General features: G+C 33.0%; 1 protein-coding gene across 1 annotated transcript; it reads left to right on the top strand.

The window, feature by feature from the left end:
- The first annotated feature begins 6,871 nt into the window (after positions 1 to 6,871).
- Positions 6,872 to 14,063, top strand: LOC104908679 (dehydrodolichyl diphosphate synthase CPT3). The gene is made up of 2 exons (XM_010697821.4): positions 6,872 to 7,222; positions 13,241 to 14,063. The coding sequence occupies exons 1-2, from the start codon at positions 6,872 to 6,874 to the stop codon at positions 14,054 to 14,056; spliced, it is 1,167 nt and encodes a 388-aa protein (XP_010696123.3). The 3' UTR covers positions 14,057 to 14,063.
- The last annotated feature ends 142 nt before the right edge of the window (positions 14,064 to 14,205 follow it).

The following is a 14,205-nucleotide window of genomic DNA, read 5'->3' as shown; positions in this document are numbered from 1 at the left end:
GGGAGGACGACAACACTGTGAGGTGGGGGAGGGCGGCTAAGAGGGTGGGGGAGGGTAGAGGGGGTTGTGGTGGTTGGGTAGTTATGGTTTAGGGTGGGGTGGGGTGAGGTGCTAGAGGGTTAGGGGTTAGGATTAGGGTTAGGGTTAGAGGGGTTAATTAGGATTAATGACTAACAGAAACTTGACAGCGTTAGTTATTAAGGGTATTTCGTGAATTTTATTGAAATAATAGGGGTACTTAGTGCATTTTTTAAAAATTAGGGGTACCCCATGAATTTCGAAAAACCACGGGGTTACCTGGTGAAAAAAACCCAATTATCAACAAACACTAGGCATGAGTTTGCTCACCAAGGACCTTTGGGTCCAATGTATGGCTTCCTATCTTCCACATGGGAGACCAAGGTTCAAACCTTGGTGGAAGCAAAATTTCAATATTGTTGGGGTTTGGTGCTGGTTGGGCCTCTGGGTGAGTGGCCCTATGCAAGGGCAACCTAGAGAAAATTCATCTTACCATGAGTTTCCGAAAGGGGGCCCAAAAAAAAGGTATGGGTTTGCTCATTCTAAACTCATACCTCATACCTTAAATCATATGAATCAAACGCTCCCTAATCGATTTGGGTTCAATGGATACATACTTATTATATAAAGAGGCAGACTCTAGACACAGTTGTTGTAACAAGCAACACCTCTTGGATACTTAAGAAAATTATGGATGCAAGATCTCAAGTTCAGAATCAAGGAGGATGGCAAGCTATGGTGGTTAATGGGAATTTCAATATTGACAAAGTCTATTGTCTAATGAAGGAGGATCATGTGAGAGTTCCTTGGAGAAGGATAATTAGGGATAACAAAGCTTCCCCAAAAAGTGTGTTTATCGGCTTTATCCTATGGCTCACTGCTCATCAGAGGTTGGCAACAACAGATAGACTTTTGAAATGGAATATTAATTGTAATCCTATCTGTAGTCTGTGTAAAGTTAAATATGAATCGATTGAGCACCTGTTTTTTTAGTGTAGTTATGCAGCTATAATATGGAGTAACCTTCTCAGAATCCTTCATAGTAACAGAAGATGTAAGGGTTTTGCTTGTGAATTGAGACATGCTTGTAAATAGGCTCACAATAAGTCTAAGAGAGCCAGGCTTTATGTCATGTTGTTTACTGAGGCTGTTTATGCTATCTGGGCTCATAGGAACAGTAAGACCTTTCAGAACTCTCATTTCAAGCCTAGTCAGGTCATTAAAGAAGTCATTTTCAGAGTTGCTGCTAGGTATAAGGATGAAGACGGATCCATGATATTTGTGTAGGTTCTTGTTTTCTAGTTTGTGGTTTTCCTGCCCTCTTTAGCTTGTTGTTGGTTGAGGTGTGGATTTCCCTTAGCTTGTATTGATCTCTCACCAATTTTTTTTGGGTTTTCGATAATAACTTTGAGTTGTCAAAAAAAAAAAAAAAGTTCACATGTTAAGATAGTTTCTCTATCATGTATTCATCTTATCATGAGAGCACTTTCAATAATTCAAATTTGTTTTAAGCCACCAAAAAAAATATTTGGTTCTACAATTTTAGTTTCGCTGATTTTGTTTTTGTAACTTGTCCTCGTGTAGGCAAAGTTCATTGTTAGTGATTGTGCAAGTGTTGTGAAAGCTCCAAAATAGAATAAGAATGATAAGTTTAATAGAAGAAAAGTTTCGTATGAGTTATCATGGAAATTATATAAATTAATTAAGAAAAGTTCTTTGATATTTTATTATCGTATTACTTTGGAGATTTTTGTTAAAACATCTATTATGGTTTGTATATATTTGAGGATTTTGTTTGTGAACCCTGACAGCCCACCCGTCTAGCTAGGTTCGTTTTTGTAAGTTACATTTAAACTATATGTGAATGTAATTTGAGTTTTATTAAAACGAGAATTCGTGTGGATTTTCTTTAATTTTGGAATCTATGGTAGATTGCTTTTGGTTTGTAATAAAGTAGCAATCTTGGTTATGCATTAGATTTTTTTTTGTTCTAGTTATGCTATTTCTTATCTCAAATTTGATATTTTTGTGTTTTGATTAAGTACAATTGCATTTAGAAATTATTGTTGTCATTTAATTTTCTAGAATTGCCTTTGAGTTTGTTGTTGAGATGAAGAAGTGTTTTGAAGAGAGTTTGGTCAGTTTGAATAAGCATGCTTGGCGTTGGTGACTTTATACTCTCGATCTAGGCCATGTGATGGTTTTGTATATGGAGTATTATGTTCGAAGACGCATCGGTGCACGTACAATTATAGAAGTATATGTTTTCTAGATTGCCTACAATGGATAGGTTTATGGAATTTTGTTTAAGGTGGAGGTTCTTTGGTTATTTGGGTGACCATCACTTCTTGGTTCAAGGTGGAGTTATCTTGTTTGATCGAGTTTCAGTTCAAGGTATGGAGTTATCTTGTTTGATCGGTTTCAAGTCAAGATGGAGATTTGTTATTTGTGACTTGAAATCTTGTGAAAATGGCATAATGCTGACTTTGAATGCACATATATCTCAATATATAAATGGTTTTTATGTGATTAAAACTGGAGATGATAGCTTGTTCAAAGAGCTTTCCAACGATAAGTCATATGATAGCTTCCGCTGAGAAACGAAAAAGTTATGGTTGTTTTACGAAGCACTGTCGAATTGGAATTTTGCCTGATCGGGTCAGGTGGCATCCTTCGATCGGGCGCCCTTAGCGAACTATGATCAGGCTTACAAAGCCAGATCGGGCCTGATACATCAACGAGTTTGAATTTAATGACTTCCCGATCGGGCGATGGGGATTTTGACGCGGGATGCACGATTGCTTTTCAGATTTTGTGTGGAGTATATTCTAGGGTTTATTAGGGTTTCCTTATGTTATAAAAGGACCCTCTTGGTGTTCATTATACACATAACTTTTATCCTCTAGTATTCTTAGGACTCCTTGTAATTATTCTCTCTATTTTTTGTCCATCATAGTGAAGAAGCTCTCGATTCCCCCACATGTGGACGTAGGTCTATTTTGACTGAACTACGTAAATCCTTGTGTTCTTTTTGTTTATCTTCTTTATCGTTTTTCTCATCCTTATTATTTCATTGACTTGTTCCGCATGAATCAAATTACAATACCCCGTTTCCTAACACGACCATTGTTGTTTTTTGGGGGACAAACTTATTTCATGGTCTTCTAAGCATCAGGGTATTCTTCTCGATCTATCGCAGAGGCAGAATATAGAGGCATCACTAATGTTGTAGCTAAATCATGTTGGTTGCACAACTTATTACTAGAGTTGCATTGTCCTCTTCGTCAAGCTACACTTGTCTATTATGATAATATCAGTGTTATCTATATGTCCAACAATTCTATTCAGCATCAATGCACCAAACATGTTGAGTTGGATATTCACTTTGTTCGGGAAAAAGGTTGCTTTAGGACAAGTTCGTGTTTTACATGTGCCTACTAGGTATCCATTTGCAGTTATTTTCACAAAAGGCCTTCCTAGACAACTATTTTCGGATTTTAAATTCAGTCTTAGCGTTTGTCCTCCTCCCACTATGACTGCGAGAGTGTGATAAAGAATACTATTAGGATAATAATTTCTCATTGTTTTACGATATACTTTGTATGGTTTCCTAACTATGCGATGACTCGGATTATTGTAACCCTACATATTTTGATCAATAAAATCACTCCAGACTCACAGAGTTTTACACAATCTACCAACATTTAATGTTTTCCATTATCTTTTATGTCTATATTAATGATAAATGCTTTATGAAATTGCCCTCGATTTTTAAGCAAAGTGTATTGTCAAAGATTACTGGAAAAAATCTATTAGTGGACTAGTTAGCAAATATAAAAAATCTCACCACCAAAAAATCTAGATAATCTGGTCTCCGATCCAATTAAATCGAATATTCAGATATCTTGTTCAAGCGGAATACCAAATCAAAACCGGATCATGATTTTGAAGATCTTGAAAACCAGATTCCCGATCCAAAATTTTAAAACTAGATTGAATATTCGATTTTGTTCACCCTAAATTTCAAAACCATAATTTTCATTATAAACCCTAATATAGAGTTAAATGTATGTTAGAAGAATCGTCCATGTAAAATGCATCTTCTTTTAAGGAGGTTATTTCCTAAGTTACTCAAGTGTGCTTGGCTAAAAGTAATCTAGAAATGGGTGACCACCTGAGAGTGCATATGAGTCAAAGCAAAATGCCCCAGAATTCTCTTTAGTAAGAATTATTAATTTGAAATTTCAATGGTAACCTCACTTTTTTCGAGAATGTGATATTGCAACCATTTTTCATTATAAACAATTTCTTAATGGTTTTCAAACTAATTTAGATTCCTAATGTTGCCAGTTCATAGTGTTAACAATGACAGATACCCTTTAAAAACTAATTTCCTTCATATCTCATCGAAAACCTATTTTATTTTGGTTTTTAATAGATATGAACGAAAGTCCCAAATACAGAGTTACCTTTAAGAATCGTAACATAAAGATCCCTTGTAACTTGCAAGTGGTGGGAGAAATTGGGGATCCCACTTTACAAGAGGCAAGAGCGAACCCATTTGCCATTTCACAAGGGTGAAAGCCTGGAAGGAGGGCCTCAAACCAAAGACATAAGATAGCTCTATTCAGAAATTACACGCCAAACAATGATGTCAGATCAATCTTGATCTATTCCTCAAGCTCGAAATCAAAAAATACAGATTGCCATCACTATCAGGCATGAAGCAATCCCAAGTAAGCAGCAACAGCCAACAAGGACAGTCTGTGAAATATTACTTGATGTTCCACATTAATTTGCGATTGTTAACACCTAACATCAAAGAACAGAATCTTAGAGGTGTAAAACTATACAGTTTCATAGAAACTACTAATGGCAACTTAGCTTATTACTTGATGTTCCATTCATTTCCTTGCCAAAATGCATGATTCAATAACATGAGAATTAGACATTTCTTCAATCTTCGATGATGCCAACTTAACTTAATTGTACACCTCTTGACTCTTATCAACCATAAAATGGCCAACTAAAGTTTTGTGCGATCTAGAAGACTACCAACCTACCAGAACTGCTGAAGTTAGCAACCAGCAGTTCTACAAATCCAAAGCACCATCTATGATCTCAAAAATCTCAACATGCTACAAAGTAGCAAACCAAAACACGTATATCAATTTAAGTATAACCGTGATGGCCTGTACAGGACAGCTCACAAAAAAAAAAAAAAGAACCTCGAGATCTACAGCAGGCGACTTTCTAGAATTAATTGTCCTTGGGAACATCCTTCTGATGAACCTGTCCTTCCACTTGCTTGGTTTTGACCTTCTCTGCCGCCCTACAGAAAAGTTACACTATAGTCACTCAACAAAGAGAAGACAAAAGGAGAAAAAATATCACATGAAGTAATTTGCTCCAAAACTCTTCTCAATCATGCCTTTTATTAAAAAGTGTATAGCACTGAAATGTTGATTAAAAATCATTATCATCAAGTCAATAAAGAGTGTGCAGAAAGAACACAAAGCCAACATTCACACACCCATATATAGCATGAGATATGGGAGTTGAGACCAGGGTTACCTAATTCGCGGAACGGGAACGCGATGGGGTTTTTTTCCGGAAAGGATTTTAGGAACATAATTCGATGGAACATAATACGCACTAATTATGATAAAAAATAAAATCAATGATAGAAAATATGTAATAGTAAACAAAATCAAATATCAATAATCAAACTTTCTTAGTTCAATAACAGAAAATATACTTAGTTCTCAATTAAAAAGAAAAACTGAAACATAAAAGACAAATAGAGATTCCATTACTAAACTCTCTTAATGCTGCTTCACAAGACACTCACATCAACCGTGCCTTTTTACTTCGTAGCATCTCATCATCAATATTAACATCTTCCTAATACGAATCTAGTCCAGTCCACCTAATCTCCTCTAGCTCTAGAGGTGAATCCTCCAAACAAGAGTTTTCGGGATCAATATCCAATTTACGATGGGGCCCTATTTTGTAGCCATCGGTGAATTTGGAGATAAGACGGAGATTAGAGTGGATATACACTAGCTTGTCCGCCCTTGAACAATTGAGTCTGTTCTGTTCTAAAGTAAGAATATTCCCTTAAGTACTCCAAGCTCTCTCGGTCGAAGAGCTAGTGATAGGTTTATGTATTCTGGGGTCTTTAATGGGGTCGAGAAAACAGGTAAACTTATTGCTGGTTTTTAGCTCATTGCTATAGAAGAAATCGGTCCCTCCAACGTCCTATCAGTGGTGACAGACAATGCAAAGAATTGTATCGCTGTCGGAGGAGAAATTGAAAAGGTACATAAACATATCTTTTGGTCTCCTTGCGTATTTCACACATTGAACTTAGTCTTTAAAGATTTTGCTGAATCTTTGCATTGGATAAAAGACACTTACAAGTGTGGGAAACAAATAGTTAAGTTTTTCAGAGGCCACAACTACCTGTTAGCATTATTTAAGGAAAATTCAACTAGGATTCTGTTGAAAGTAGCAAAAACCAGATTTGGCTCACATTACACAGTGCTAAAGAGGTTGCTTCAACGTAGAGAGTCTCTTGCAACAACTATTGTTCTAATGGCTTATAAGGAGTGGCTCGTGAAACAAGATGGAGCAACTAAAACAATTGGGGGATTGGTTGTTCAAAATATTAATGATGATGATTTTTGGGGTGAAGTCCAATAGGTAGTAAGAATCATGAAACCAGTTTACAAGATGAAATTTTGTGATGGTGATGGACCTATGATGGGAGAAATTTATGAAAGAATGCATAACATGCTAGGTCAATTAAAATATCATTAGCACTAGCAAATATAAAACTGATTTTCCTAAAATGGAAACAATTGTGGTGACGAGGTGGGATAAGATGACCATACCTCTTCATTGTTTGGGTTTCACTCTTACACCACGCTTTTATGATGAAATATATCTTGAGACTCTGGCTCCCAGGGATTATACTAGAAAGGCTCCTAATCTTGACAAAGAAGTTGTATTGGGTTGCATGGAAGCTTTTGGGAGAATAGCCGAAGATGCTGACGAAGAGAAGAAGTTACTAGATGAGTTTGCTGAATTTCAGTTAAAAAAGAGGATATATTATATGCCTCATGCTCAGATTGAGGCTGTCACAATGGATGCCATTGATTGGTGGTGTGTTTATGGGTCTCAAACACCTAATATGGCAGAGGTAGCCAAGAGGGTGTTAGCACAACCTATCACTAGCACTTCGGCCGAGAGAGAGTACTTACGGGAATATTCTTACTTTAAAACGGAATAGACTCAATTGTTCAAGAACGGACAAGGTAGTGTATATCCACTCTAATCTCCGTCTTATCTCCAAATTCAACGATGGCTACAAAACAGGGCCCCATCGTAAATGGGATATTGATCCTGAAAACTCTTGTTTGGAGGATTCACCTCTAGAACTAGAGGAGATGAGGTGGACCGAACTAGATTCGGATGAGGAAGATGTTAATACTGATGATGCGATGCTAGGAAGTAAAAAGGCACGGTTGATTTGAGTGTCTTGTGAAGGAGCATTAAGAGAGTTTAGTGATGGAATCTCTATTTGTCTTTTATGTTTTTCTTTCTAATTGAGAACTAAGTATATTTTCTTTTATTGAACTAAGAGAGTTTGATTATTGATATTTGATTTTGTTTACTATTACATATTTTCTATTATTGATTTTATTTTTTTATCATAATTAGTGCGTATTACTCCCTCCGTCCTCTATTAGTTTACCCGTATTCCTTTTAAGGGTGTCCCTTATTAGTTTACTCCTCTCTCTTTTTATTTGCTATTTTTGGAATGGGACCACAAACTTTTCAACACACATATATTCAACTTTAAGTATAAATAATCTTTTCTCTCTCTTTGTATGCCCCACAATACTATTCCTCCTAAAACTATGTGCAAAAGAAAGGGGTAAACTAATAGAGGACGGAGTATGTTCCATTGAATTATGTTCCTAAATCCGTTCCGAAAAGAACCCCATTGCGATCCAAATTCTTTCGACTAGCGAATCGGGTTCCTGTTTTCGTTCCGCGATTCAAGGCGATCCGCGAATTAGGTAACCCTGATCCAAACAGACCATAATAGTTATTACAATTATTTTCACCTGAACTTATATCATTATTCCTTTACATTGATATTAAAGCCGGTCAAACTATGTATTAAACAATCTATCAAGGGAAGAACTAGGTTTATCCCGCATTAGCATAGAAGAGATCCTCGAAAAAATAAATCGAAAATGGGCAAAGACATCTACAAGTCTGAAATGTGAGACTGAAAACGAGTAAGAGAATAACAAACAATAAGAAAAGCTAAATTACATTGAAGTATAGCATTTGATCAATAAGTTTTTGTAGTGAGACTGAAATAAGATATGTGAACTAAACACCAAATCCTTCAAACTAATCATTAGTTTGAACAACAACAATTCAGTATCGAAAAACTAACTGATGTTTGTTGGCCAAAACTATCATATTACACTCTATCAAACTTCAATTTACAGATTGATCATTTTCAAATCAAAAAATACAAAGCATAAATCCAATTGGTACAAAAACAAGAAAGTAGGTGTTTTCCACTGTTCTTACATTATCAAAATCACAAAAGCGAAAGAAAATTAACGCCAAATTATAACATTTTTTCTCAACATTGAACTACATTAACACTGTTGCAATTAATTATCACATCCAATTCCTTTTTCTAGTTAATTGAATGATTAAATTGATTAAAAAAAGTATTTAATTTAATTTAATTTTGATTAATCCAGATAACAAGAATCAGAAATTCATATGAACATCATAAAAAATAATAAGTAGAAATTGAAACTAGGGTGAGAGAGGAGTTACTTGGAGGAAGAAGAAAGAGATTCTTCTTCAATCCAATTACGAATCTGGCGGACGTTACGACGGAAGATGGCGGCGGAACTCTTGACGTCGCTGCGAAGGAGAAGGATGGCGGCGCCAACTCCTGCCACCGTCAGTATGAAGTTCGTCAATGCCATTTTTGCTTCTCTTTCCTCACTTCTCTCTGTCTGCCTATTGTTACTTGATGCTCATACTTTCTTTAGAACCTCAACTATTATATATTAGCCTTCATTGCTTCATATGCACGCGATGCGTGCGTTAATTTCAAAATTTATTATTCTATTAGATACTCCATTTGTACTTTATTTATGATTAAACTTAAATGTGAAAAATTCAACAGTTAGATGAATTTAGATATACTAATTCGCTGATGTAAAAAAATAAAAAGGTTGTGAGTGATTATTAACATTAATTTTTTTGTGAATGAATATTAAAGAGTATCAAAGGTAGTTAATGTTCAGACTTTTCATGTGCACGTTATGTATGGCATCTTTTTTTATAAGGTATAAATATTTTGTCCATTTAATTTTAGATTGCAGTATTTGATGCATATGCCATTTTAAACTTGTTTTAAATGGCAAGTTGGAGTGAGAATTTTTAAATGATTTGCTTTTGTAATTTTTTTCATTCCATTAATTAGATCATTAAGGGTATTTTAGTCACTTCAAAAGAGGATATCACACCTCCTCCCTTGACTTATATAATAGAGATTACTTAATGTATATATATATTTTCTAGTTTTTATATAATTTAATATTATATATTCTCTAATATGAGATGTATTATGAAGTGAATAATAAATATATTGAAAAATATATCTAAAACTAAGGGCATGTTCTCTTCGGCATAAAAGAACTGAACTGACTTGAATTGAATTGAAATAAATTGAATGTAATAAATATATAAATAATATTTTAAACAAGAATAATATGAATATTAAATAATAATTATAAAGATAAGTAATAATAATGAATAATAATAATGATAATAGTATTTTGGATATTTTTAAATGATAGTTATAAATATATAATATTAATAATCATAAATTAATAATAATAATAATTAATGATAATAATGATAATTAATAATAATTATTTTATATTATTTGTATTAATATATTAATACTTGATGATGATATATAATAACAATAATATCTAAGAAGTAAATTAATATTACTATTTTAATAATTAGATTTAATAGTATAAAAATATTTAGTAATAAAAATAATGATTGGGTTGGACCGCAAAAATTACATCATAAACAGTCTTGACGCGATTTGATTGGTTTATGGGCTAAAAAAAGTGGGTTTATTTGTGCTTTGACCTAAATCATGTTCCTCCTAATAATAATAGTAATAATAATGAGTAAAGCTATAATAAACAAAATAATATATAGAAACAACAACAATAATAACAATAATAATAATAATAATAATAATAATAATAATAATAATACTTAATAGTAATGATATATATTTAAATAATAATAATAATAATCATAATAATAATAATAAAAAAATAATAATAATAAGAGTAATTAGTAAAATAAATTATACCAACATAATAATAATATTTAACAAAATAATTATAAAAGAATAGAGCTGAATCGAACTGAATTGAACTGAACTGAACTGAACTGAACTGATCTGAACTGAACTGAACTTATTGGAGCTGAACTGAACTGAACTTATTGAAGCTGGGGAGAACAGGCCCTAAGAATTCACAACCATTTCCTTATTATAGTGTTTATATTAGTAGTAAAGTTTTCAAATAATCTCATACTTTCTCTAATTTTTATTACTTTGTAACAAAATATTAAAATTAATGTAATTGTCTAAAAATGTTTCACAATAATGAGATAGAGATTTTTTTAAAAAATTGATTTTTCTGGTAACCGTTCACTGAAAAATCATAACCGTAACGTTTAACCGTTATTTTTTATCTGTTCGGTAACCGTACCGTCAAAACTTTTTTTTATCGATATGGTTACCACCCATTTAAACCGATTTTTCGGTATTTCGATACGATTTTTCGATTTCAGTTTTTTATGAACATCCCTACCCTCATGTGTCTTTAAGTTTTGCTTATTTTTGCTTTAGCAAAACTAAATATGGCGAATTTAACTTATTTATGCAAACTTAACTTATTTATGTCTGAAAGTTATTTTTACTAAATGAGAGAATAATAGTTGTGGACATGAAAAGGCAAGATGTGAGTGTTTGGATGAAATATTAGTCGCCAATGGGGTCAAAGGAATCTTATGTGATCAAGAGCGATTCGAGCTCTATCGTGATTAGTTATATCGGGGTACAACTTAAAAGCCAAATCATAGTTGTGGTATTAGAAAGCCAAGATGTGATTATTTGGATGAAATATTGGTCAAGTATCGAATCAAGGGAATCTTGTGTGAACAAGAGTGATTCAAATTTTATACTGATTAGGTTTTAATCGGTGGTATAACTTGAAAGCCTTGTAAATCCTTGTGTAATATACATCATTGGAATTTCTAGTGCATTGTGGGTGATTTTTCTCTTGATTTTCTTGCACTTTCACGTTAGGCCTTGTTTGATTGGGATTTTTTAAGGCTTATAAACGTATTCAATAATCTGGATCTATTACGTTTTGTTTGGTTTGGATAGTGGGTTAACCATTTTATTACTTTGTAGAGTTTTCATAAAACTCTAGAGGATTCGGACCCTAAAATGTTACCCTCCAAATTAAAGAAACATAATCCTTTCTATATTCTCTTTCAAAAAACAATCCTTTCTATTATCTTACAATTGATTTATTTCCGTGTTGAACCAAACATGTATGAAACATCCAATAAAAGTAACAATTATTGTTACAATATCTCCCTCGACTTGATTTCATTCCCATTCCTCTATTTGAACCAAAAACCCCCTAAATTTTTTTGTGTGATCCTTATTGTTATTTTCTTATGTATATTCCTTATTATAAATATTTGTAAATACATAGTTGAGTAAGCCATCGATATTAACACTCCATTAGTCTATTTGATGTTTAATGCTTTGGTAGTAAGACGAAGTGTTTTGGTATTGATTATTGGAATTCACGTAAAAGCTTAATTGATAGACAAATATCTAAATTTACAAAAAAAAAGACCCTTATCTTAATTTGTAAATCGATATTTTAGTGCCGATCTTGGTTTTTTTTTTTTGTTTTCTTTTATTTCAACTTATTTAGAAACACGAGGTTAAAAGTATCATAGAAAATAGAAAAAACAAAAAAAATACAATTTGCAACTTATGGCTTTCAGTTCTCAAAATAAATAAAATCAATATAAGTGTGACTAAATTTAAGTTAATTATAACATTTATATCATGTCTTTTTAAATCTTTAAACTAAAAATTTAAAATCAACTATAATACCAAACGAACTTCTGGAAATCTATACTAATATATTAAAAATTATTTCTAAACAAGGAATTGTGCCACGTGGCAGTATCTTTTAGAACGTTTGTTTCATGCACTCCACGTACAATTAAAAAATTAGAAAATACATGGTATAAGATTTGATCTCGTGATTTCAAGCTTATATAGTAAAGTTTTGACCATTAAACCAAGTAATGTTGGTGTTATAATTTTGAAGTGAAATATTAATACATGAAAATTATAATTACTCGGCGCATGTCCGGGCAAAAAAAAAAAATTTAGCTTAGAAATAGCTACCTAGGGTAGGATTTTATTTAATAAATATCTATCTCAATGGTATCTGAATGAAAAAATATCGCAAAACTTTACTCAAGTCCACGTAAAAGATATGTACTCTCCCGTAACGAATTACTAGCAACAATAGGTAAAATATACAATTGTTGCTAGTAATTCGTTACGCAACATTACATAAATTAGTTTTAGACCTAGGTAGAGTGTGAATATTTTGTATGCAAGAAAATGGTTAAGGTACATTACCATATAAGCTGATTATAATATGGGCACATGTGAGTTTTAACAATGAGGGAAAACATGAGAAATGCATGCAAAGAATGAGTATGCCTTTTATATGAATAGGATAAAATAAAAGTGGCACAACTAAATTCCAATTCCCTATTTCTCATACGCAACTCGCCTATGAAACTGCTATATTTGGGAACACACTTTAGCCCTCCCCCTTTGAGTGTGACCATTTAAATGCGTTTTATTTTCATTGTTTTTGGTTTCAAGCAAATTTGAAGTCATTCTCAATACACTTTCCTTTCTTTATACTTTCTTTAAGGGATCCTTTCTTTACACTTTATACTAATTTACATTACCAAGTTTTGCATGATCAAATATGATGAGCAATTGAACATTTCATGCTCTTGTTATCCACAGGTGCCTCAAGTCGAAATGTCGATCGATAAACAAGTTGATGCAAAACAAGTATTGAGAAATCTCTATAACTTTTTTCTCAGATGCATTTTATATGTTCTAGCAGTTGGTCCTCTCCCAATTCACATTGCATTTATCATGGATGGAAATAGAAGGTATGCCAAAAAGAATAACATTGAATATAAAAATGGTTATAGGCCAGGTTTTATAGCTCTTACGTCAATTATAAAGCAGTGTTATGAGCTTGGTGTAAGGTACATCACTATATATGGCTTTAGTATCGACAATTTTCGAAGAAAACCCGAAGAAGTTAAGAGATTGATGAAACTACTGCGAGAGAAAATAGAAGCATTTGTTGAGGATGATATTTTTATCAAAAGGTATGGTGTTAGGATATACTTTGTAGGGAACTTGGCATTGTTAAGTGAAGAACTTCAAGTTGCTGCAACCAAGGCCATGGAGATAACAGCTAAGAATACAACAACGCATCTGTTAGTATGTATCGCGTATACATCAACAGACGAGATTGCTCATGCTGTTGAAGAGTGTTACCTAAGTTGTGGTAAGAACGGGGATGTTGATTTACCAGATATAGAGAAGAAAATATACATGTCAATAGCACCGGAGCCGGACATTTTAATCCGAACTTCAGGCGAGACAAGACTTAGCAATTTTCTTCTTTGGCAAACTGAAAGGTGCCTCTTGTATTCTCCTGCTGCGCTGTGGCCAGAACTTAGCTTATGGCATTTGGTGTGGGCAATGCTGAACTTTCAAAAGCACTATTATTATTTGCACAAAAAACGGAAGTCATCATCATAATGCTCATGTTCTTGGTTATAGTTATACAAAGACACAAAGTTTGTCATATATATATATATATATATATATATATATATATATATATATATATATTATATATATATATATATATATATATATATATATATATATATATTTTGCTTTGCTGT

The sequence above is a fragment of the Beta vulgaris genome, chromosome 7 (genome assembly GCF_026745355.1).
Source record: "Beta vulgaris subsp. vulgaris cultivar EL10 chromosome 7, EL10.2, whole genome shotgun sequence".
Taxonomy (NCBI): domain Eukaryota; kingdom Viridiplantae; phylum Streptophyta; class Magnoliopsida; order Caryophyllales; family Amaranthaceae; genus Beta; species Beta vulgaris.
This window is presented reverse-complemented; position numbering and strand designations above follow the sequence as displayed.